This window comes from Halyomorpha halys, unplaced genomic scaffold (genome assembly GCF_000696795.3).
Source record: "Halyomorpha halys isolate HHAL.00 unplaced genomic scaffold, Hhal_1.1 Scaffold1157.1, whole genome shotgun sequence".
Lineage (NCBI taxonomy): Eukaryota > Metazoa > Arthropoda > Insecta > Hemiptera > Pentatomidae > Halyomorpha > Halyomorpha halys.
Window position 1 is genome coordinate 328,261 of NW_027108759.1, and position 26,745 is coordinate 355,005.

The 26,745-nt window shown below is 30.6% G+C and overlaps 2 protein-coding genes across 7 annotated transcripts in view; one reads left to right on the plus strand and one right to left on the minus strand.

Annotated features, from left to right (window-relative positions):
* On the minus strand, window positions 1-23,976 carry stv (starvin). 3 transcript variants are annotated; one of them, XM_014433104.2, is made up of 6 exons: window positions 23,839-23,976; window positions 19,629-19,832; window positions 15,631-15,822; window positions 11,882-12,352; window positions 11,424-11,672; window positions 1-866 (listed from the first exon to the last, which is right to left on the minus strand). In XM_014433104.2, exons 1-6 carry the CDS (start codon window positions 23,974-23,976, stop codon window positions 735-737), a joined length of 1,386 nt encoding a protein of 461 aa, XP_014288590.1. In that variant the 3' UTR covers window positions 1-734. The 3 variants fall into 3 exon arrangements, with proteins under 3 accessions (XP_014288590.1, XP_014288591.1, XP_014288592.1); XM_014433105.2 differs by lacking the exon at window positions 1-866 and adding an exon at window positions 1,064-6,724; XM_014433106.3 differs by lacking the exon at window positions 1-866 and adding an exon at window positions 6,761-7,129.
* The window catches only part of eRF3 (eukaryotic translation release factor 3), a 27,705-nt gene continuing 23,060 nt past the window's right edge, over window positions 22,101-26,745 (plus strand). Inside the window, exons 1-3 of one of the 4 annotated variants that reach the window (XM_014433102.3) lie at window positions 22,101-22,184; window positions 24,557-24,773; window positions 25,844-26,008. In XM_014433102.3, the coding sequence (XP_014288588.1) occupies window positions 24,563-24,773; window positions 25,844-26,008 (376 nt within the window). In that variant the 5' untranslated portion in view covers window positions 22,101-22,184; window positions 24,557-24,562. Of the gene's footprint in view, window positions 22,185-24,088; window positions 24,163-24,556; window positions 24,774-25,843; window positions 26,009-26,745 lie in introns of those variants that run through there. The other 3 variants (XM_014433100.3, XM_014433101.3, XM_014433103.3) reach the window with 3 other exon arrangements.

Sequence of the window (26,745 nt, forward strand, 5' to 3'; positions counted from 1 at the left end):
TTACATTAACTTAAAATTTATTCAACAGTTTCTTCTATTGCTAAAACAAAGAGGTATAAAATAATATCCTTTTGTGAATAACAAAATATAATGATAAAAAAAAAAAAAAAAGATAAGGAAAACCAAAACAAATAATAAAGATTTAACATAGCTCCATACTTAACAGGCTGATCACCAATTCATAATCAAATTCTAAAATCTAGAAAAATACTTCATCCTTCAGCCCTTTGTAACAAAGAGGACTAGAATAAATATTTAGTAATCTTAATAAAAAATAACTTAAAACTGTTCTTTAGAGCTTAGTGACAGATAAAAAAACGGAAATATACAACTTATTAATTTAAAATCATTTACAATATTTATAAAGTAATCTAAAATATATAAAGAAAAAAGTATTATTACAGTTCTAAAGACTTATTAAAGCAATTTTAATCAATTATTGATCATTAATGTGTATGTGTAATAATTGTATCTACAATTTAGATTAACAATGACTATTGAATCTTTAAATTTTTTTTTTTATAAATTATTGATTAATAGCAATTTAAACTAACAATACTTATTATTTTATTAATCCAGGTAATAACAGCACTCTTTTCAGTAAGGCAATTCATTAAAAAAATAAAACAATTAATAGTGGTTATAAGACAAGATGTGTGTATACCAAGGCATAAGTTTTTATGCATGGCATACAAATATAATTAAGCAATTAGAGTACCTAAGCAAATTAGTTTCTAGGTATGGGAAAACTGTGATGTTTGATTTGATTGTGGAGATGATTCACTTTTACACTCTTCAATGTCCATAGGCTCAGTTTGAGAAACTTCCTCGGCTTCATCACAAGAATTCATCTTTTCATGAGCCATCTAAAAATAAGATATAATAATTATGTACGGAAACCTTTTAATCAAGTTATTATTAAATGATGCTGTACTTTATCATGATCAATTTGAAATATAAAATTTTACTGTCCCTGTTTAGTCAACAGTCAAGGGAAGAGAATATAAATAACTGAAGGTAAAAATTTGGAATTTAGAGCATTAGGTTAAAAAAATAAAACAAATTAAAATGTAAAATAATTATAATCATGAAATAAATTGAAGAGTGTTTGGCACAAACAAAATAAACTTCATATTAAAATAAGTAGCATTCTTCTCTCCATTGAATCCTCAACAATCTTCTCATTTTATTAAATACATGGTATTGTGCAAGGATTTAATTACATGATTTATATTGATACAATTGAAAATTTGTTTTCTCATCTAAAATAAAATGCTGTAGAAATGTGTCAAAACTAATCATGTCATGTAATTTACTGCAATTTCAGCAAGACACTCTCTTTTCTAAGTGGCAGGTATAGAACAGACTCGGCCAGGTCCACATTGAGACACTTTACTAGTTCCCAAACCTCCAAAGAATTGTAATATTAAAAACATAAATGCTGAATGAATGATGAGGAAGAAAATGAAAGCTCTGAAGAGAAAAAGTTAATTTTTTTTTAAACTAGAAACATATTACTGAAGCAGATATCTTCACAAACTTTCATGTGGGAGAGTCTCTTTTTTATTCCCCCTTCTCTTGTGCTTGGCCTGGTTCTAGATCAAGGGTCGGTAACTATAATTATCTCTTCTTCTGCATTTCAAGTGCATTTAAGAGGGAAATGAGGAAAGGGATTCGTCTGAAAATTGGAATATGGGTTGAGTATGCTGTAAGATGATTTTTGATGTTTTAATTAAAAAATAAACTATTGCACAGGAGGAACACACTTTTCACACTATATTTAGTGAGTTGAAAACAAGTGTTTATAATTTTTTCAGATGTTAAAAGCTGCGAGTACCCATTTTATGTTGATGTGCCAGCCTGTTTCGAAATTTACTGAGATTTGTGTTGAACTTCACAGCTAGTTTTAAAAATATTTTTTGTCCATTATGTTTTCAAGCCTCTACTTTTATTAAAAAAAAAAACAACTAAATTTTTAAAAAATAAAAATTCTTTTAAAATTAAAAATATTTTAAAGATGAAATCAAGACTAATCTTTTTAAGATATAGTTTTTAATATAATTAAAAATAAATACTCAAATGTTTAATTAAATTAATACTTTCATTAAAAACAAAACTTATTATAACTTGGGGGGGGGGGAAGGAATAAACTAATCTTTTTCAGGTATGTTTTTCGTTTTAATTTTGAAAAAATATAGGTTTTTGATAGTCAAATTTTAATATCAATATTATGATATATTAAATTAAAATTATCTGACAAAAATAATACATTTTAAACTTCCCTAGCTTACACACAAACATATATGCTTTGCTGCACAAATGAAAACATCTAAAAAAATAATATTAGTAATCTTTTCAAATTGAATTGGCTGATTTACTAAGGATTTATCCTGTAATTAATGCATTACAGGTCAATTACCTGTTTTGTAAAATATATGATGGCTAACTTTGAGTTACTATTACTTCTATTATTGTGTTTCATCTATGGATCACAACTAGGGAAACCCAACCTCAACCCGAAGACTGAAGCCCAGGCTGCTACAGAACATTTTGTAATAATTTATAAATTTATCAATTCTATTATTGACATATTACTCCTATTTTATTTATTTATTTTTCTCTTCGCCCCCTTTTCAAATTAACTTTTTTTTTTCTTTCCCAGTAGAGGGGAATTGTTTTTTGTTTGGTCTATGAATGCCGTTATTTTTGTAATTAACTTTAATTTTCTTTCTTATTAATTAATACTATTTTTATTTATTTATGTTATCTTAATTTATTTTTTAATTAATAAAGTTGTATATAGTAAGGGATATCTTTTGTATGTGAATAAACCCCTCCATAATCAATTGATAAAAAAGTAATTGTTATTTTAACCATGTAAGGTCCACCAGGCTGATCAAGTATTAAATAGAAAAAAAGAAGGATAAAATGGTATGGGTGGAGATCAAAAAGGAATAAAAAATGGTATAAAACTATTCCCCAGAAAACAACTCAATAGTAAAAATTTTCCTACACCAAAAAGAGAGCTGTAAAAGGGTGATATAAAAAAGAATTGCCTGTCTGCAAAGTTAAAAAGAAAGCCTATCTTTTACTGAGCAAAACAAAAGATTGATGAACTTAAACTCCTTCATAAAATTATTGGAATAAAATATGTAAGTCCAATAAGACAGAAGTTCAAAATTATACCTATAATAAAATTGTTCTTATTGAGAACCTAAACTGTTGATGACTGAAGCTAGATGAACTGCAGATCATATTATATGGATACAATATGATAATATAATACAATACAATAAAATTGTAGGATTACCGAGGAGAGGTGGTAAGTTTTATGCAGCAATAATCACCCTAGATGTAAAGAATATTTTTAACACAGCAAGATAGACCTGCATATCGGATGCCCTGTGGACTATGCCGAAGGCAACAGTATTACAAGAGTTATTACAGACTAATTAAGGCATAGAGTGTTTTATCCTTCAGACATTTGCCAAAGGAGATGGTAATGTCCTACAGGGCTCCGTACTAATGCCTCTTCTGTAGCATCCTACAGATGCCATGTAAGACTAAATTTTCAACTTGATAAAGCCAGAGGGAGCTACAGATGTGGGCTTTGCAGATGATGTTGCAGTGGTGGTAAAGAAGTACATAGAAGTCCCCTTCACTGCCAATCAGGCTTGGCTGCAATCTGATGTTAGTGTGTTCAGTAGGCCTACAACTTGCTGATCAGGAGACCAAGATGCTCCAGGTCACTAGCAAGAAGCAAACTGAGACCATCATTGTCACAGACAGTAGGTACAAGATTCATTCTCAGCCATACTTAAAATACCTAGGAGTAATGATTGATGCACGTCTCCGGTTTAACGTTCACACGTAATACATCAGCGCCACATCTGCTACAGTAGTATCCCTATTGTCAGGTCTTATGCCAAACATTAGAGGTGTTAAAGAGATTCACAGAAGGCTTCTTGCTACTGTTATTCCTTCAATTCTGTTGTACGGAGCTCTGATTCGGAAAAATGTGATGCATATGAAATCATTCAGGAGACAGAGGGTTTCTGTTTATTGCGCTAAGAACATTTTGAACTTTCCTATGAAGCAGCATGTGTAATAATCAGAATGCCTCTTGTTGAAGAAAGAAGGTATTATGAATGACATTCTTGCATTTCGAGAGAAGAGCGGGAAATAACTATCACTCACTGGCAACAACTTTGGAGGCGGCAGATTTGGGAAAGTGGACCAACAGATTGATACACAATGTTGGTTCCTGATATGGTCATTAACATGGTGAGCTAGATTTTTATGCTTTAGGGCCTACCAGTACCATTTTAAATTGGACAACTGTGGAGCACATATAAAACTTTACTAGTATGCACTTTGGAGAGGAAATAAGTGAATTAGAGAGATCGTGTGGAGGGAGCATCACTTCAAATAACTTGGCAAGGCGTGTGCTACACTTGGACCAACATTGTGCAGTAGTGATGGAAATTGCCACAGTTGTCCTTAAGAGGCTGAGAGTGAAAGAGAAGGCTAGAAGAGGAGAATAGAATGGAAGGAACAAGAACCAATACATAACTGAAGAATATCCCATATGGTGAACATAAGCATGAGGCAGCACTCAGCCATTTCCCTCCACGAAGTAATGTCTAACAGTGATGCCGTGGAGAGGAAAGAACAGGGGTAGGAAGGTGGGTAAAAATCCTACACATGGATAAGTAAGGGCCCATCGGTGTCTTTTGAAGATTTTCTCTGACCCTCAAAGAAAAAAAACCCACACAGAAATTTAACATAACTGGTTCAAACAGATTTCTCTGTGCTACTGTATTTATTCATTCCTAACAGGCTAACTAGTGGTTTTTAATGTCTATCTAATGGACACTCTCTGTAACAGACAGTAGAACGAAATTTTATTTCACACAGTTATAAAATTTATATCAATAATTATTTCAGTAAAAAAGTGAAGATTCAACCCACTTTGTTGAAGCTGACCTTTATACAGAACATCAACAATGTACATTTTTTGAATTTTGCATATTAATATCATTAAGCATATAAAATTAGGATGTACTTTTTGCCTTAAAACTCTGTTTCCCCCCCTTTCAAATAGTGGACACTCTGTTATTAGAAAGAAATGTCTGTCTAATACATTTATAATATTAAAAATATTGGAGAAAATATTTCCTGAAAGGTGTTCATTATAGGAAGTTTCATAGTATATGTAAATATATCTAAATAAAGTAATGATTTCTTCTTAAATCCTAGCTGAAAAATTGACTATTAATGGTCAAATGAGTAAGGTGTACTCTGATCATCTCCAACACCTTCAGCATTATTTGAAGAATTAATTCAAACCTTTCCTCGATTGAAAAGTATTAGAGCTTTGAGTTACTTACTAACTTATCTTCATAGAATTCAAAAGGCTTGGGAAATTAACACAATACACAAAGAGTGATTCCTAAGATCATTCTTACTCCACATTAATATTGTCTTGCCAGATTAATTTTTTTAAGATAATGTACATCATCAGCTACTACTCCATTAATGTTGTAATTTTGAATGATAATATACTATCACTACTCCTTTGGCTTGTCTGTCTACTTACAACAGTTTGGGTAATGAAAATGGATAGCCAAGATTTATCAAGCTGATATTGTTACAAGTTTTAAGCTTTTTAAGGTGAGAAAAGGAAAATTCTCTAATCCAGTAATCCATTTTATCCAAGCAGCATGATTGGATTCTCATTTCTTTGTTAAAATTTGAATTTTCCGCCTGAGCCATACCACAGTAGCTTCATTACTATTTTGATTTAAAATTAGTAACCTTAGTTAGAAGCATATTATGGAAAGTAATTTATGCCAAGTTTATTCATGCTCATTCCATTGTCAACAAAGATTACCATATTGTAAATATATATCAAATATGTTTAATAAGTATTCTACTAAAACCTAGAACCATACACAACAGAAAATTCCGGGATTGGGAGAAGACTTAGTATCACAGAAGTATTTCTTTTTGGTTTTGGATGTTTCAGTTTTCTAGTGTTTAAGAGAAAATAAAAACTATTATTGTACTAAAAATATACTTTTTTCTAGATAAAATGTTGATATCCTTCCATAAAATTCCTTAAAGCTTGGTGTCTTCGATTTAACAACAAATTAAAAACAAGAAAATGAAAAACTTCTATAAATGATATTTGGTTAATATGTGCTAGTGAATATCAAAATCACCAAATCAACAACAATTTATTTTATGAAATTTCAGTATTAAAAAGAACCAGTTCGGGGAAAATAACCCATAACTCATTTGATACACTTAAAATTAAACCAACTTAGCCCCAGTGATCATCAACATTAAAAGAAGAAAAGCGTATTGCAGATTGGAGAAACCAGTACAGTGGTCAATATAGGATATAATTTGATTAATACTGCCTTAAATGCAAAGTTCACATTTCTGATTTTTAAACTGGTGTTAAAAACTAAAATACTAATCGTTATTTGACATAGCCGTAATCGTAATAATAAGTTCACTATAACTATCACAACAGTAATATTTAATCAACGGAATTTCATATTTATTTCACATTATTTTATTCAACAATGTTGGTTAGAGCCAAGAAAGACACATATGGAGTCAGGAATCAGAAGTTCCAATAATGAGAATCGGAATTATTAACAAATGAATATTAATTGTTAACAAAATATTTTGACACCATCATTCTACATGTATCCTAAAACAAACAAAAATCTTTTAACAACGTGAGTACATTAAACTAGCTTACAGATTAATTAAATACAGTAAGTAATACTAAAGATAATAAAAATTCAAATTGCAACAGCCGATGAATGCTCAACTGGAAGATGTTAATAGCTAGGATATGGAGTGAAGTGGCTCAGAGGCAAGGCACTGAGCTACTAACTCCAAGGATCCAGGTTCTAGAAGACAATTGTTTATTCTGTTACTGTAGTCATGAGTCAACCTTATGGGTTTGGGAGCCCTCCTGGGTCCACCCAGTCTCATAAAGAGGGTACACTTCACTATGGAAAAATCTGGCGGTTGGGCGTGATTATGACCAAATCACCTCTTTGCACAGCTATTGGTCTGGTTCCTTACAAAAAATCTTCATGGGTTGTACCTGTACAGATTTAGTTAAGATGATGGAGAATGTGGTGAAGTAAGAAACACATAGAAAGAACAATACTTATTAATAATTAGTAAATTTCTGCTAAATTTTAGACCTTAATCACTATGCAAGATAAGAGAGTAACCGTAAAAGAAATGAAAAGTAAATACATGGGAGAATATAAAACAATTAGATAGTACAGATAGAAATTACAGATGAATTAGAATGAATCAATCTGAAAGTTTGTTACTGATACCGATGAGTACCCGCTCAAATGTGGCACCTGGCTTAAATGTGACAAACCGAAAGGATCAGGTACTCTAAGTCTCAGACTCCCCATTGAGGAAGGGTGGGGAGAGCCTGTGCAACAAGGGAGCAGAATGTAAATAACAATTGACTAAAAAAAAAAAAAAATACTATCAAAAAGTTTGCTGAACAAATAAAAACATAATTGGAAGATATATTATGTTCAGTGGAACTTCTCTTACACTTCACTGGAGAATGAAAAATTATCAGTTTATTAGATTTGTCCATTTGTGAGATTGAAGTTTTTAAATACCATAGTCTAATATAGAAAAAAAAAAGAAAAAAAAATGGAGTTGAACTTAGTAAAGTTTACCTTGGAATCTCTTCCAGTTTTTCTCCAGCGCCCTGACAATGGCATTTCAAATCAAAAGAGGGTATTTTAAAAGAGATTTCTCACAGAAAATCCTAATCTAAAATAATTTTATATAAGTGATTTTTTCTGTTCCAACAAGACTTGAAGGCATAAAAAAGCACAATGTTTTAGTTTTTGACAATTTACATGCGAAGAGTACAGAAAATAGAACCCACATAAAGAACAAAATTATTTGAAAATTTCCATCCAATAAATAATTTTCTTCTTCCTCTAACTCCTGTGTGCCATCAAGCGTGGAGTTGCAGTCTCAGTCCATCTAGCCCACTGGTCCCTGTCCCTGGTTAGTCTTCTCATCTTCAGGATGGTGTGTCCTCTTGCTGCCCCTATTTTTCTAATGTAATCAGAGTACATGCAGTTGCATGTACACACCAGCATTTGTTGCATGACCAGTTGGGTCTGCCATGAGACCATCTTCCTAATACCACCTGGTTTTTCCAGTATCCTACATCCATTCTACAGATGTGTTCATAACATTTTAGTTGCCGCATTTGTATGGTGTTGCATTCAAACCCAGATCCTCCCGAATTCTTTTATATCTGATGCAGTCCCTTCAGGACACAGAAGGAGGAATCTTATTTCTGCTGATGTTATCCTACATAAGTGCTTGTCGAGGGCTGTCCAGCTTTCTAATCCATACAGGAGGACTGGGAGGAACACGGATTTAAATATCTGTATGTCGGCATTTCTACTCACTTCTTGCTTGCGTATAAGAGTTTTGGAAATCTGATGGTACACGTCATTGGCCTTCTTCACCTGATTAAGAACCTCCTGGTCTATTTTACCATCTATACTTATTATAGTTCCTAGATACGTATAAGCATTCGTAAGTTGTAGGGGTTCACCATTACACAAGATTCTAGCCTCTACGTTTTCTCTTCCGAAACACATGATTTTACTTTTGTTAGAGTTTAATTGAAAACCTCTTATCTTCAGTTTCTCATTCCATTCATCCAAGGATTCCTGAAGAGCCTCTTCAGAGTTAGCTATCAGTACGATATCATTTGCATATATCATCACGTGAGCCAGTACTAGAGTTAGGTTCCAAAAACCTACTAGTGCTCTTGGGCATCTCCTTTTACAAACCTTTCATATCTCATTCATAAGGAGAACAAATAATAGTGGGCTTAGGCTGTCTCCCTGCTTTGCTCCCTTATTAAAGTGGAAAGGCCACGATATCTGACCATTAAATCTAACAATGCCCTTTGGGTGGTCTTGGTACACTGATTTGATTGCAACCACCAAATTTGCAGATACTCTTCTTGTTATTAATGTGTTCCATATCTCCTACCTCTGGACTGAGTCAAAATCCGCCCTCAGATCCAGGAATGCTAAATAGATAGTCTATCCCCGGTCCAACGCTTTCTCTAATATCATATAAATAATCTAATCATCTACTTGGGTTTTGATCTTTATGTTTCTTCAGTTTTTTGTACCATTTATGGGTAAGCAAGGGCAGAAAGTGCAAAATGTTTAGTGATTTTTGGCGATACACACTATCACTTAACGTTTTGTATTTAATTTCATATTCAGCAACCAACAAACGGTTTTTTATTTCAATTTACTCTAATGCTAGAGCACTGACAGCTTTAAACACCTTATTTTGAATCAAAGATCAGTCCTTACTCAACAAAACCTATCATACACAGACTTGTCAATGATTGCCTGATGCCTAAAAAGGTTTTTTCTATCAACTTTGTTATTCTCTCTTTGCTGTAAAATTAATTGTATAAGTAACTTTGTTTTTCCTGGATACTTTCTTTATGTTTTTCACTTGAGTTTTGTTAGTTTAATTTTTCCTCTCAAAGTTAAGACCTTGTTTTTTTTTTCATTCTAATAAATTATTTTAGTTTTTCTTTAACAATAGAGTACACGTGATGTAGGTATTACAGGACTTGTAACATCTTTATAAAACAAATTTAGAAAAAAGTTAAATCACTTGTGCAAGATTAAAGGGAAAGGAGGAGGGTAGAAAACATTTATCATGATGTTGTTTTTAAGAAATTAGCTTTAACATGCCACATATTAGCTCAAAGCATCAGCTTTTTGAACAAATTATGTATTCCTTTTAATTTAATGTCTGCTTATGAGAGACTATTTCATTTAACTCTCTGTTTATGTCCATTTATTAAAAGGTCTGATTAGTAGAAGTTGAAAACCAAGTAAAGTGATAGGTTTGATGCCAGAGAAAATAATATTGTCGGCTAATTAGAGATGTCCATTTGTCAGAAGTAACCAATAAGCGAAGTTCCACTGAATCATATAATTTCATGATACAGCAATAGTGTAGCCTAATTTATAAGAGTTGGCTGATGGGCCTAGGTAAGGGTAAGCAACAGCACTCAATTTTGAGTTGATTATTTTAACATATGCAGAAAAGAAGGCAAAAAGAATGTAAATAAAAAATAGTTAAAGCTATAATAGTGACTTTATGTTGTTATGAAATAAGTATTATGTTATGTTTAAAACAATAAACTCTTTTTATTAAAATGTGGTAATAGGTTTCATTATCATTAGACATGTAAATCATATATTAATATTATAGAAAACAAAATTGAGTAATAGGAAGCCTACTGTAATACTTAGCCCAGAGCTTAGGTTCAGTTGGTATAGTCACAGAACAAATAAGAAAAGAGCAAGTATTGTGAACTTGGGATGGCTGAAAAGCTTGGGTAAGGAATTTATTGTTTTATTTGTACAAATCATAATAAAAAAAAAAATTGTATGTAATGTAAAAGTTATTTTTAGTATTTATCACTCATGAAGATTAATGGTATATAAGATAATGGAACAAAATATTATTTCAAAGAATATTTTGAGACTACAGCTCAGGTAGACTTATTTTATAGGCTGTATTGGTCCCTACAACATACTGAAAAATTATTACTAACCAACCTTAAGCACAGCAAGACCTCTTTTTTTTTTCTTTAAGTGTCCGGCCTACAAATCTATTTTATGTCACTATAATGACAATCATCATGTTGGATTATCTCTGAGCTACTATTCTTTATCTCAGGAATGGAGTTTAGGGTATTGATCCAATTTAATATTACTAATCCAACTTTATACATAATTTGATTAAAAATGATATTCATATACATAAAATAAAATTCAAATTGATACACAATGATTTATTATTTTCAAATAGATAACTACAACGAACAACAGAAAAAAGTGCTTCTAATTCATAATAAAAAAAAAACAAAAATTGAACTTAATATTTTTTTTTTTGCTTTGTCAAGCAATGATTTCAAAATACCTTCATATTTTTCTATATATCTTCACAAAGTGCAGATATATGGGTGAAACGGCTTATCAGCCACGATTTTTATCAAAATGGCAGATAGTAATGTTGAGTTTGAGGATCTAAAAATATATCCAGTAGCCTTAGAGAGAAAAAAAAAAGCCAGGGATAGTGAATATAAAATTTTTTTTATATTAATCTCATCTTCGGATACTACGTATGTTGAATGTGAAACCTCAAATATCAAGAGGGAGAAGAACACAAACATTTCTTTAATTGGCCGATTACAAAGGCTCATCAATGAAAATAATAAACCAAAATAAAGTACAGATTTAGTGAGAAAATTAATAAAAATATCAACATAAGTGATCCTGCAAAAGATTTACCTGAATTTGATTACTTTGGTCAGAGCACTCTGCCGATTTTGACTCTAAAATAGAAATAGCAGCCTGTATCCTCCTGATAACATCTTTCCTAGCAGTTCTTACTTCTTCCCTACCTTCAGTTTCTATGTTATCAAGTTTCAACAAATTTCTTGTCAACATTTCATCTAAATAAATATATTCTTTCTCACTACGAGAAGTTCCTTTCCATTCATTAACCCTAGAAGAAAGTTCTTCTACTTCCTTCAGAATCTAGAAATAATTCAAAACTGTAAATAAAACTTGTAAAAAAAAAAAGTTCAGACTAGATACTTGACACCAGAGGCAATAATGGATGTTTTCAGGTTTGCTAGAATTTCAAGCAAGCAGATAATTGAATTTAACAGAACAAGTTTAATAAAAAGATCCAAAGTTTGCCCCAGTGTAAACCTGGCCAAAGCTAACATGATATGGCTACTCACATCAGCAACCTGAGTTAAAGGATCAGGTTTTGAAGGAGGGTGTGTAGGAGCCTGTTGTGGTTGTGGAGGCGGTTCTGTTGTTTGTTGTTGCTGTTGACGCTTTTCTTCAGGCTGGGTTCCTCTTTTACCAGGATTAGATTCTGCCTTTCCCTGACATCCACCTCTCTTCATTCCTGTTGGAACTGCATCCTTGGGGAGAATAGGCTCATCCCTACCTTCCACAAATATTGGGATATGTCGAATAGTAGGACCCTTTTCTTCATGATTTCTCTGATCAGGTGATTGCTGCTGTTGAGGATTCTGTTGAAAATGTTGAGAACTTTGTTGGTACTGTTGAGAATTAGGTGGTTGCTGAAAATGTTGCTGAGTAAAAGGAGGATTCTGAAACTGCTGCTGAGGACGAGCAGGAATCTGTTGTCCTGATTGGGGAACATCAGACCTAATTGGAATAAGCCTTATTCCTTCTTCATTCTGCAATAAAGAAAAAATAAATGTAACAGAAACATACCCATACAAAAAATGTTATCAATACAAAAAAAAATTATTACAATGCACACAAAAAATACTAATTTTAAATGTTTTTGCTATTGAATTCAGAACTGTTGTTGCAACAATGGTACAAATCTGTGGTGAACAAAGAATTGACAAATCCTGGCTGAGATAGGTTTTTAGTAGCCAGCCTAGTTGACCCACCCATGTAACCCCTTATTCACCAAGTTCAATGTTTTCACAAACCATAATCACAGAAAACAATACATTCTTGTTCTATCGAAGGACAGGAGGCAATAATTATTCTGATGGAACTTTTAATTTTAAATATTTTTAAACACATTGGGGATCCCAAGAACATATTTATAATATATCCTCCACTTTTGTATCCTAAACAAAACAAACATTTTCGGGTTAAATCCCACTTGATCCTGCACATTATATATAATAAATATCTACTTGCATGATACATACAGCATAGTAATGTATCATTCAATTGTTTTTATAAAACATATAGTTTTTAGAAATTAACAAAACTTGATTTATGCCACAATCATTCTCACCTGCTCATATGTATCTAAATTAATTTAAATAATATGATTTTTATATTAAAGATGTATCACAATTTAAGGATGGAGCTCACATGACCGTACTGTATGCAGGCCAATATACAGTAGTGAACTTACGAAGTAGTTTGGTTAGAACTTTGATGGTGAAAGTGTGGTCTTGGATTGAATTCTACCTAGAACCAATTAATTTTAAAAAATCTCAAATTTTATTCCAATTAAGCATATTCCTGGAATTAATAATAGTGCTTAAAAAGATATAAGGCTTAGTAAAATTCCTTAAAACAATTTGCTGAATAGCTAATGAAAAAAAAACTTGCCATGCTGACATAGTGTAGTTATGTATGGCACCACCTTCAATTGTGAATACACATCAATAAGGCATGATAATGATAATAACAGAAAATGGGAGTCAAAAGCTCGCTTAGATTATTTGGGGTCAGAGCATATTTATTTTTGAGTTTCTGAAAAAAAAAAAAATCAACTAATGCAATTTTTAAAATAAAAAAATGTGGCGTTTTTGTCTGATTAAGTGAGGCACACAGCCCTTCCGCCTCTCCCCAATTCTAGGTTCTGTGGTTGCCACCTACCCCCCTCTCCTCCCTTCCACTACCAAGATTATTACGTTTCCATTTGATATTGTGCATTTGAAAATGTGAAATGAGGCAAGAGTATTCGAATAATAAATTGGAAATTTTTTTCCAAATTATCCTAGGTCAGACTAATAAAATTATTTTTAAAAATTTAATCACGTCTTGGTCACAACACTCCAAAAAACTCTTTCCACAAGAGAACACATATTCATGATCAAAAGAACACATATTTTCAGTTCAAACGAACTAATACAATACACAAGATAGCTTATTTTTGTATGTTCACTTGTACAAAGCCAAATTACAATTTAACTATTCATTCAATACGCTATTCTCCTTATTTCACTCTTTCATACCTCCCCTCTCCAGTGTTCCACAACACATGTTTGACGCCTTCACAAATTACATGCAATTTAACAGAAATTATCAATAAATATCAATGTACAAATAAATCAAAAATATAATAGTCACACCAGTAGAACAGTTTAAAAAACATAAATGAATTGGAATAAATAAGTTAAAACGTAAGTAAATATGTTAAAAAGCTAAAAACAAATGAATAATATCAGAGCTTATCCCATTCCAGTAATGACGTATGATGCCGAGGGAGTCCGAAATATTCCTCAATGCTAATATCCAGGTATTTTAAGAAACTCCTTGTTCTATTTGGTATTGTTCCACGAGATCCAAACCAGAGGCCTCTCACGATGAACTCTCTCTATTCGAAGATCTTGTGGAATTTTTCTCTGAGTAAAGAGATACACTTATCATAAATTTTGTTCTTTTCCTCCTCCACTCCAACCACCTGATCAAGGTCATTGTTCTCATATCACTCAGTTATATCAAAGACCAGAGTCGTGCCTTCAGTTTTAGGGGACGTAAGAATATCTACGTATCTCATAGATCCGTCTGTGTCAATATAACCTATACAAGATATACCTTGTCGAAGCAGGTGAAGTCTTATTTTCTAAAGAATTTCATCAATTAATTTTTGACCCTGAGGTGTTTGTTATAAGGAGAGAGTTTTTGGGACATTTTTACAGCACATGGGCTGGTGTTTCAGACTCTGCCGCATTTGCGACAGTGGGACCCAACTTCTCCCTGCTGTCCACTGGCTCCTGGGACTCCACGTAGGGGAGCACAATTAATATTTAGTTTGCCTGTTTTTGATCCTGAAAGTACCTGCTTCTCAAGCACATATCTATTAGCTTTTGGGGTCTCATTAAAATGGCGAACCCCAATACCATGTCATATGCAATTAGTTCATTCTTTGAAAGCATTCTCTCGCAAAGACTGCCATAGAGCTCTCACTTTGGTAGCCCTGATCCACACCCAGTCTTTCAGCACATACCATCATAGTATATAGGCCGAAATCATGATTTCGGCTTCATGATTGTAAGTAGATTGGTATTGGGCATCAGGAACATTCGACAGTCATTGGGCAATGGACCAATGCTGCAAAGAAGCCTCCTACTGGTAGTGGATCGGACGTAGTCCTCGATACCTTCTGGGTGTGTATAACATTGCTCAAGATGTGTTAGCAGAGAGCCCAATGATGGACCTCGAAACTCCTGCGGATATTGGTTTCAATACCCTCCACTTTCGCAGGACATATATTTGTAAGGGGCACAGTCTGGAAAGAGTAACTAAGGCCTGGGAACAAGTATTGATTAACAAATTATGGCCTTGATACTCCTGCAGATAATTGTATCAATACCCTCCAATATCACAGGACGAATCTTTGTAAGGGGTGCAGTCTGTAATCTATTGACTTTTGATATAATGAATATTTTTAAAGTTACATTTCTTTAAAAGCATTAAAAATTAAAAGACTCACATAACATGATATTGATCCTGAAAGCAGAAAAGTAAGGGATATACACAAAACTTTTGATGAACATAGTAATTTTGACCAAATTGACAGCAAGTCTGATGAGAATGCCCAAGTGGCAATAATAATATCAATATCTTATTCCTTGGAAAATCAAACAATGAATGCTGATGATGAGAAATTAAAAAAAAAAAAAAAAAATTGATGCAGTGTGTGTATATATATAAATATATTTATTTATTGACAATTCACTCACTCATATTTGTCTACCTGTTTAACTGATGAATTGGAAGATGCCTGGGGTGGTGCTGATTGTGACCTTTGTGATCGTTCATCACAGTTTATATCTGAAGAGCTTTGAGTCGATGACTGCATGTCAGGAACAGTGTTTCGCAGTTTAATATCACTTTCTAGACCTCCAGTTTGAGTACCTATTGTTGTTGTTTGTGTAGGCTTATTTATCTGAAATTAAAATTTAACAATAAATTGTTTGTAAATTAAAACAAGTAATTCATTTTTTTTTTTATTACACATTAGAGAAGATGGCATATATAGATAACAAAAGTCAAAACCTACACAAACTGATTATATTTAACTACTGAACCAATTTAGCCATATTTCGTCATTTTAATACAATTTTTACACTGCAAAAATTATAAATCAATAGAAGTACATTACAATAAGCTAATAAAATGTTTATGCATGCAACTTAAATTACTATCTGAATAAAAGTTATTGAACTGGTATTTTCAAAACGCTTACTTCATAATTGTTTAGTAAGACTAAAATTAGTTAGTATATTTGTTGGAAATTCTTCAAAGGTAATAACAGGAAATTTCAGATACAAATTTAGGACATTAAGCTATTTTCATTAAAAATACCTCAAGAAAACAAAAGGAGAGTGAATTGTTTCAGAATACACAAGAAAAATATTTCAATAAACAGAGCGGTTAAATATAGAAAGTACCAAGTGAACTATAATGAACTTTAGGAAATAAAAAATACATACTAACTTTGTCACTGCTATTGCAACTTCCTTTCCTTGATGATTTCAATAACAAAGTTATAATTTACCACAACTGTTTGTTGATATTGGCTTATAGAATTACTACTTGACATTATCCATGTTCAACATAAAAGACAATGGTTTAAAATTTAGTTTGATTTTGACTTCTAGTAAAGAGGAAAATTAGTTGTTATCATTTGATGAAGGCACGCGCACACACATTGGATTAAGGATTGAACTAATTGTTCATTATAACTATTTAGTTTATAGCGGTAAATAACAATATATAATGAAGATAAATGGTAATTATTATATATGATAAAATATATGATAATAATAATAATAATAATAAAATAGCGAAATAAAAAATCTGGAGTCTCTATACAGTATACTAACCGGTTTCTACAAAACTAAAATACAAAAACTGCTTCATCTCTCATTACTTATTGGTCTAATAAGGATCTATGTAAGCAATTATCTATCTATGTCTAATCTATCTATGATCTAAGTCTAAATTATCATTTAGACTGTTCATCATTGTACAGCTTTCAAGTTAACATAAAAAAAATTCAAAGAGAAAAGAATCTGTCTAAATCCTACATTTAGTCCTAAATAACATCCAAAAATGAAAAAAAAATTTTTTTTTGTATATTATTATATCTACCCTATATAAAATATGAATAGTTCTTGTGTAATAACCAAAATGTTTTTCAATATACATACGACATTAAAAAATTATATTGAAAAACCATTTGGACAGACTGACCTATTGAAGTGAAGTAAAAGATTTTTTAGGAGTGAAACAAAGTTGATATTGGTTTTTAGCACTTCAAGAAACCATTAAATAAATAAGAATTAAAAAAAAATCCTAAAATAAAATTTATTGGCACAACTAATCGCCTTTGATTTCTTTTTAAATATAGCAAAAATTTTACTACGGCTCAACCAATCTACACAATACATGGGAGTGGGTTAGGGCTCTATAAACTGCACCAAAGGGCATAAATTTAATCTAACAACACAAATTACAATCGGAGATATAAAATAATATGTTTAAAAAGTTTTTCTTTATTTGAAGTAACTACTTCATCCTTCTAAGGGCTTAAGTCTAAATGGTATTAATAGAGTTTGAAAGAGCAGAGATTCAGATTTTTAACAGTTGTAGTAATGTAGGAATTGGTTAAATGGACAATAGGAAAAAATAAAAAATACTCCAAATAAATCAAGTTTAAATTTAATAAGGAAATTGGTATTAAAGTGTTTCAGGCGAGGCTAAAAACGAATATGATTTGATTTTTTTTTTTTTTTTTTTTTAAATTGTTTACCTACTTTAAGCCTCATTATATTTTAATAATTTTTTGAGAATAAAAAGTCATTTAATCAGTATCAGTAATGGGTTTTCTTTTATTCTTCAAGAAAGAGATTCAATTGGTTTATAATAATCAAGAAAAAAGAATATAATTTCTAAGTTACATGCACAAAAATGTTTAATTTTGTTCATAACTTTTTCTGCAGAAGAAATCGGGCATTTCAGAGACAGGGAACATTTTTAAAAAACTGCTTATAAATTGGTACTGTAATTAAAAAGTTTTTTGTGAAAAAAGATTCTAACCATGAGGATGAATAAAGGTTAAATGAACCCAATTAAAAGTTTGATATCAATTGTTGTATTTAGTTAAAATGAAACGTTGATGTTTACATTATTATTATGATTTACAAACTTAAATTTAACCAACATAACCATTTAGGAACCAATTTCTTTTTTATGTTTTATAGGCTTTAGTTTCAAGAGTTTTCTTGAAAAGAGGTTTTAAAAACATTCATATAAAACAGTGCCTTAGATTTAAAATTGTCCTACAAACAGATGTGTTCTTTAAAGCTAGAGGTCCTCATCAATAGGTTTCACTCCATAAATAAACAACCAAAAATAAAATATCTGGCATTTCTACTCACTATTGTAACCAATTTACATGAAATTTGGTACAAAAAATGTTTGTAGTTTCATTGATAGTATTTGTCTAACAAAGACCTAAAAAAGCAATAAAGAATCTCTAGAATGGTCGGGAATATATAGTCTTCAAGCTGTAATAACAAAATTAACAAATTTTTAATAGAAACTTCCAAAAACGTGTTGTATTCAGCTAATATTAATCCAATTTCAGTTTTTGTTTTTTTGATTTAATCAAAAATACCCAAAAATGTCTGCAGTTTAAAACAAAAAAAAATGTGATTTGATAAAAATGTTTAATTTTGTCCTCAACATTTTTTCCTCAGTGAAATTGAGGATTTTAGTAGATTTAATCCTTCTCATGATATCACGGAATATTTTGAAAAAACAAGACCTGCCTAAAGTGTAAATGTTTTTAAAAATGTAAGTAATAGTTCAATAGGCTGTATCTTCGCTAATCCAGTAATTGAGAAGTCCTAAACAATCCTCCAAATATAAATCAAGTTAAAAATGTTTTAATTTCTATGGAAATCTGTATGTTTCAGATGAAAAAAAAAATTGTTCATCACCACCTTTACTTGATATTCCATGTTTTTTTATAACCTCTTTTATAGAATATAAAATCATTTAATAGATTCAGTAATTTATTTTTCAGTAGCTTTAAACCATCTTATGGCGACACAGAACATTAAAAAAAAAAAAAAAGCAGGTAAATTTGTTCAGTATTTCAAAAGTTTATTGTGGACAAAGATTCAAACTATTCCCTTCTATACATATTGTAGTAACATTATTAAGTGCCTTATCAAATGAATTCTGAAAATATTAACTCAAAAATATTTAAAGGTTTTAGAGGACTCAAAAAACGAATGATTTGCTTTTTTTTATAGAAACAAAAAGTCTGTTGGCCTCTTACTAGTTTACTTGAAGTCTCATAAGGGTTTTATAACTTTCTGAGAATTTAAAATCATTTGATGTTATCAATAATATTCCTTTCTTATTCTTCAGAGAGAGACGGATCAGACTATAATCAAAGTGAAAAATTGAAAAAAAAAAAAAAAGTATACTTTCTGATCTATGCACCAAAATTATTCAATTTTGTTCATGTAAATATTATTTACCAGACAAATCAGATATTTCAGTAGCTTTAAACCTTCCCAAGGCGACAGGGAACATTTAAAAAAACCTTGTAAATCTATATTTCAAAAGTTTACAGTGGAAAAAGATTCGAACCATTCTCATTTAAATATATATATATATATATATAAAATAGGTAGTTATAACTGCATACAGAATTTATAATTACAAAACATATACCTCACTAGTTTGTGCTGACTCTTTTACTTCACCCTTTTCTTGACTCTCTTTAGGTTTAGTTCCAAGTTCTTCAGGGAGGAAGCCAACAAATGAATCAGCAAGTTCAGGGTGCCTAGCAACTAGATCAGCGAGGTGGGTGTGAAGATTAGAGCTGCTACCCCCAGCACTTCCTTCCCTCTCTAAACCATCATCGAAGGAAAAGCCCTATACAAAAAAAAAATTAATCTAAATTTTTACAAAGAAAGTACTGCCTAATTTATAGTATACATAGAAGGTAACATGGCCAATAAATACTTAAAACATAATAGGAATAATTTTAAAAATAGCAAGCTTTATTTATATTATAAAATATTTCATAAATCTCATATAAGAATAGTTCCATTAGATTTTGTAAATTTCTTCAGAGATGTAGATACACTTGAAAATATGATGACTTCAATCATTGGGTGGCATATGCAATGAACGGTATAGTCAATGGTTCAATGGTCAATCCTTAGTAAATTAATGGCACAAATGGATGATACTGAGACATCCAAGGAGATGTTAGTTCAAAAACTACATGGGAAAAGGAGAGTTGGTCATCTAAACGTTAGATGGGAGAAATCAGTGCTCGTGAATGCACAGCTCCTGCTTGGAGTTCAGAACTGGAATTCTGAACCAGTTGATTTCAATAACTAGTGAAGGCTTTTAGAGGAAATCCAATCTTTGTTAATTGGATCAACCAATTGGTAACAGGAAATAGTTCCACATATATGTTTTTTTTTATTTTATTTTAATTTTTTTTCAATTGGCTCTACAGAACTTGTAGATCTTTGGCCGCTGGAACCAACCTTCTCCACACCTGCCTGTCTTGGGCTACTGATTTCCAGTAGTTTGCTGCACTGTATGCATCTATTTCGCATCTTTGTTGATCCTATTTATCCATCTAGTTTCTAGCCACCCTTGGTTCTCTTGCTAACTATACTGGCACATATACAATTACAGGAGTGAATTGTATAAATTTAAATATATGTACACATAAATACAATATATATACATATCACATATGTTTATAAATTCTTTAGCCTCATAAAAAAAAAAAAAAATCAGGGGGATTGAATTGTATTATTATATTTGAAGATGTAAACATCAGTTCTATCTTGAGGATAGAAAACAAATTGCTCTGTTATTCAAAACCAATGATTCGTTTAAATACGCGAACAAAGAAAATAGATTTCGAATAGAAACCTGGAAGGAAGAACAAACAGAATTAAGAAGAGAACTGGAGTATGTACTCCAGTCAGACATAAGTCAAAAATACCTTGGTAGGAATGGGACATAATACTGTAATAGATAAATACAGGTTTTGAATCATCTATAGGTGGCCATTCAAGATCATCTCACTCCAAGCTATACATCACAAGTACTGAAATTCCAAAAATAATAATGGAAGAATCAATACAAAATTCTGAGGGGGAAGTACATTTATAGAGGGAGAAAAGGGACTACAGTAGGCTTTTAAAAGACATGTTAGTTTAGGTACAAGAGGGGGATATTTTAAGTTTTTTTTGTTTTGTTAATGCTGAATCTAATGAAAATATCGGTAACATGAAACCAGCCTAAAAAAAAAAAGGTTATTTTTTCATCAAAAACATGGGCAAGGAGTGCCCATCTTATGAGAAAACTGAAGACCAATTTCACTAGGTACAAAAACCTCTATCTCTATGAGAGCTGTCAATTTTAACCACTTCATATGAAAAAATCTGGAAATATACTTAATGTTTATAATAAAATAAGAGATGTAGACAAAGACAAAATTATTATGTTGTGCTGAATATTAATATGATAAAAACCCTCTGTAAATATTTTAAAAACTGAAAAAAAATTTTTTTTTAAAAGCAGCGTTAAATGTTTTAACATTGGTTTTTCTCTATAACTACCATTATACAAACACCAAATTGAAAAAAAAAACTAACATATTTTACTTACTCCCAAGTACAACAGTACTTACAAGTATAACAGTAAAATCAACTTTAATTTCTGTTAGTTTAGTCGTTCATTTTTCAATGTTTAAATAATTAAGTATCAAAACTAAGTTTAAAAATTAAAAGAAAAAATAATGATACAAGACCACCTAAATTTGACAACACAGTCACATCATACATCCTCAGTTTCAATTTACATATTAAACAGTAAAATATTTGTTAAAACTACATTCTTCAACAAGTCAGTAATGCTTCTTGTTTTGTAGCCACTTCCAAATTACACTCAGATATGACAATATCTGAGTACTTGGTGTAGACAATTAAGATGGTAAAAATCACAATATAAAAATAAACACTTAATACGTAATAATGATTGTGAAAAAACAGTTACCAATCTTACTTTGGGTAAATATGATGGAAGATGGTAATAATTTTATATATTTAATAGAAACCTGAAGCATGTAAATTAATTAAAACTACTGAATATAATAAATTTAATATTAACATCTGATTAAACAAAATAACATTGGACATTATTGACTTGTGACATACCAACTATAAGAGCTGCTATAACATTTGTTCATTATTCCTGGTAAGTACTGATTCTAAATATCATAATAAGGTGTAGTGCAAAACTAACAGTAATACTAAATGCATTATTGCATAACATTTTTAAATGTTTAAATTATAAAAAACTTTTGTTAACAACAAAAAACAATCTTCAAACATAAAATAAACGTAATAATTATCGAAAGAATATGATACAATAACAGGAATATGAAAGAAAAATATCAATAAGTCAACTGAAATAAAAATGTTTTATAACCTGTTATTGATAGGAATATGAATGATAAAGCGAACATTAAAACGATGTTTCATTAACATCGTTTCATAAAATAAATTATGGACGATAACTTACTGAATTAAACACATGTTTTATCAAAGTTGTAGCGAAAGCAATTTAACATAAGTTCATGGATTAAAAAATTTCGAGAGACCTTGGTACAGAATTTTCTAGACGGGGTTGCATTACCTGTCTTACACTCCCGCGTTGCCAACTTACTGCTCTATTAACACTAAATTTCTAATATTGTTGACAAAACACGAATCTAACCAAATTAAATAGAAACCTTTGGATTTTGAATTTTTATATTTTTTAATCTGAAATAAATCCATTAAACCTGAGAGAGCATAATTTTCTGTTTGCAAGTAATGAACTTAGCGAAATGTTTTACGATTATATGTAATTCATTTATATTATAGTAATCAATAAAAAAACCTGAATAGAAAGTTAAATACGAATTTATAAAATAAATCCTCGTTATCATTATAAAGTTTACAAACTGCATCACTAAAAAGAATAATTAAAGGAGATGGAAACCGATGTTTTTTATTTAGAAAATATGAAAATTCTAAATGAAATATTAAAATTCATAAAGAATGATTATGTTGAAGGTTAGAAGAGGGAAAGGCCTAGATCTTTCCAGCCTGTAAGTTAAATGGTTAATAAAGGAATTAAATCATTTAATTGCCTGAATAACAAAATTGAACAGGTATATACTTATGAATAAAAATCAAGACACTAGAGATGCAATAAATTTAATATTTCTAAAAGTCCAAAGAAATTATTATCTATTTTTTATTTACTAATATCATTAGTAAAAAATGTTCAACACAATATTGCTGTAATACAATAACAAATAATTTTAAAAGTCTAAGGTCAAATTTCCATATTAATGTTCAAACATGACTTAATGATTAAGAACATAATATATAAATTAATTAAAATATAAAAAGAATGATAAATGCCAACAAGAATAAAATAGATAGGGGATTCATAACCAGCATTAATGTTATGTTAGTTTAAAATCGATTTAGTGTTATCATGAATAATGATAAGAAACTTTATCAAAAAAATGTAGATGTCCAATATCACTTAAATAATAATATTTAAAAGTAAACTGAGTTGACCTACAGGACTGTCATTATACTATGTTCTCTAAGTTCTAAAAATAGAATAATTTTTTTTTGGAGAATCTTAACATCATATTTTGAAAAATAAAAATGATAATTATTGTTAAAAATTAGTACAAATAATCAAAAGATTGTCCACAAGAAACTTGCTAAAGATAGTGACAAACAAATTAAATGACATCAAAACCATGCCTTCCTTAACCTTGTAGAGGTAGAAATGTGAAATTAATAAAAATGTAAAACGTAACAATTCAAAGAAAAATAAAACTTACTGCCTTCCATTTAGGATAGGAATCAAAAAACTTTCTGTTTTTCTGCTTTAAGTTTTTCAACATTTCTTCCACAAATTCATCACCAGGTTTCCCTCTCGTTCTTTCCCTCAAGCTAGGTCGATCAAAAGAAAACGACATAATCACGAAAAAAATTAACACGAAAATTAGGTTACACTAAAAAACAATAAACCGTATTGATATCAATGCAAAGAACGTTCTAGAGAAATGCGATATTTCGCCAATGATAAGGCTGCTTTTTGAATGAACACTGTCGGGAATGAACCAATCACTTATCAGCTTCTACGGCTGGAATGGCAGTATGAGGTTGGAAATTTTTTAGAGTAATTATATAACTATATTTATTCTTCTGTGATGTTTTTTAATAAATTCGTTCTTATAAATCTTGATATCGCTATTTATTATCATAAAAATAATATCAGATAATTTATGTCTTAATTAAAAAATATTTTCCTGATATTAGTCCCATTCTTATATGAATTATTTCTTTAAAATTTTGATTTTACATAATTTACTTTTTTTTTATACCCAAGTTTTCAAATACATACTAAAATATTTTAATATTTGTATTGCACAGTCACTTTCAATGTTGTCTTCCGGCCAGTAGACAGTGCTGGTGAGCAGTCTACACGAGGTTGAAGTGAGACTGATTATTTTTAAAAAAATAATTCAATGAACTAATTATTGTTAAAACATTTAGTTTAATATGGCCAACAACGGTGCCCCTGATTCATGGGAGCAGCAAGCTGACGTTGGAACAGGAGATAATTCCGAATCTAAGGACATGTCTGCTAAATTTTCCACGTTGAATGTCAATGCAGCGGAATTCGTGCCTTCTTTTACATACACCTCACCTTCTGAAGAGACAGTTGTCAAAAGCGAAGCTCAAGAGAATATGAGTTCTCCCGTAACAAACGGTAAGTTCATTCCCTTTTTAATTTGTGTATTGTAATTAAAAGTGCTATAGGTTAGTTTTATGGATTTGAACAGTTCTCGAATAACTATTATGTTATGAATGTTAATAGTACCTCGTGTATTATATAATTGGTTGCTAGTGCACTACTAATGATTGTCAAACATTTTTATTGGTTTAATTATGTTAACATCTGAATTGGTGAGAGGAAATGGTTGGCTTATATTATTTATTTGATTATTTATGACTTGATTACATGAGTATCCCTTTAAGTTAGCTGCTTTAATACTGTTGTTTTGATTATAACCCAGTTTTATTACTTCTGGATTACTTTAAAAAGTTCAGTTTATTCATATACCATATGGACGCCTGTCAGCTTCGGATGTTATTTTTGTAGTTATTAATATACTCCTTTTTATTAGTGCTCTGGTGGAAGTAAGATCCTCTACTTATTTACCAATCTCATTAATGTCTTGCCATGTTTTTGTGTGGTATTTATTTGGGTTATATTAACTTCAAAAGTATATGTTTCTTAGGTAATTTCTTTATATCTTAAACATTTTCTGGTTCTTACTATTAATGAGATTGATGTAATAAGAGGTAAAATTTCATTTAACTTTTTTCTTTACTTTTGGCCATTTAGATCTGTCTTCATAACTGTTTTCTGAAAGGCTTAGTTGTTTCAATAGGTTTGCTAAGTTGAGCATCTTAAGAGTTCTTTCTGTGAAGCGACAAAACCCATTGGTTTCATTGAATTTTATACTTTTAAATTCATTGAATATATTGTTTTTCCTTATCTCTCTATTCTTCCCCACATTCATTATTACATAATATCGATGAACAATTTTGTTGTGGGAGACTAATAAACTGATGTCAATTTTTCTTAATTAATGCAATGTGTTTTATGGTAGTTATAACATTTGCTTATTAGTTTTTTGTGTCACTAGTTATGTAGAAATTATCTTTTTTAAAAATTTCTTTGTTCATGAAGTATTATAGTGGTTTGAAAATCATACTTATTATTTTTTAAAATGCTCCTTTTCCTTTAATCAGGTTTGTTTTTTTAACTCAAAGTAGGTGTGGAAGAGTGTATTCCTGCTGGTGATGACACATCACCAGGGGAACTTATTGGAACTGCTTCATTGAGCGATGACTTACCACAGTCAGAGCTTCAAGCTCATGATGCGGAAGATGAAACTGAAACATCTTCTCCTAGTTCACCTCCGCCACCTCCTCAAGGTATTTGTGTCTTTCTGAATTATGCCTTGATGAGTGTTTTAAAACAGTTTAGTTTTCATTTGTTATACTGTGTGTTTTTTTTTTTTTTTTTCAATTATTCCTTAACAGTTTTTGTTTTGATTTTTAATGAAGTTGTTTTTAATTTGACTTTACATTTGGAGCTTTAATGTTGTTTAACTTTTATTTAGTTTATTATCTGGCATATGAATTCTTATTATGCTTAAATTTTTTAAAGTAGTTAATACTTCAGTAGATTTGTGCCTTGAATTTTTATATTTTTTGTTTAAATATTTTTTCTTGAACCCTTTATTCTTTAAATTTGGTAGGTTTCTTAATATCTATGTAGAATATCTACAAATATAGGCTTCTGACCTGAAACACAGCAATCAAAAACAAAGCACATATAGCTGATAGATTATGTTTTCAATTTCCTTACGTTATTTCATTGAACTTGCTAATTTTAATCACTCTACTTTCATCTAAAGATATTCAGTAGGGACTTCATCTTTTAGGTCATAATCATTTTTCTGGCCAAATTTTAAGTTCAAGTTATTGATGGAAGTACTCTCATTTTGAGGTCTCCTAAGCACCTAAAATCAGGTCTCCTAATAAGATTGTTTGTATATTTTTGAACAGTCTATCTGAGAAAAGTCATATGAAATTGAAATTGCCTATATAAGAGAGATGTATGTCTAGGATGTTGAAGTAACTTATTCCCTAAAATTGAATTACTGGGA

What these genes read in the sequence shown, in the direction of transcription:
- stv (XM_014433104.2), bottom strand. Translation starts at nt 23,976, where the DNA reads ATGTCGTTTTCTTTTGATCGACCTAGCTTGAGGGAAAGAACGAGAGGG. An exon ending in AGTCAGCACAAACTAGTGAG is followed by an intron (nt 15,823 to 19,628) that starts GTATATGTTTTG and finishes TTTTAATTTCAG; the next exon opens with ATAAATAAGCCTACACAAAC. An exon ending in CCAATTCATCAGTTAAACAG is followed by an intron (nt 12,353 to 15,630) that starts GTAGACAAATAT and finishes TCTTTATTGCAG; the next exon opens with AATGAAGAAGGAATAAGGCT.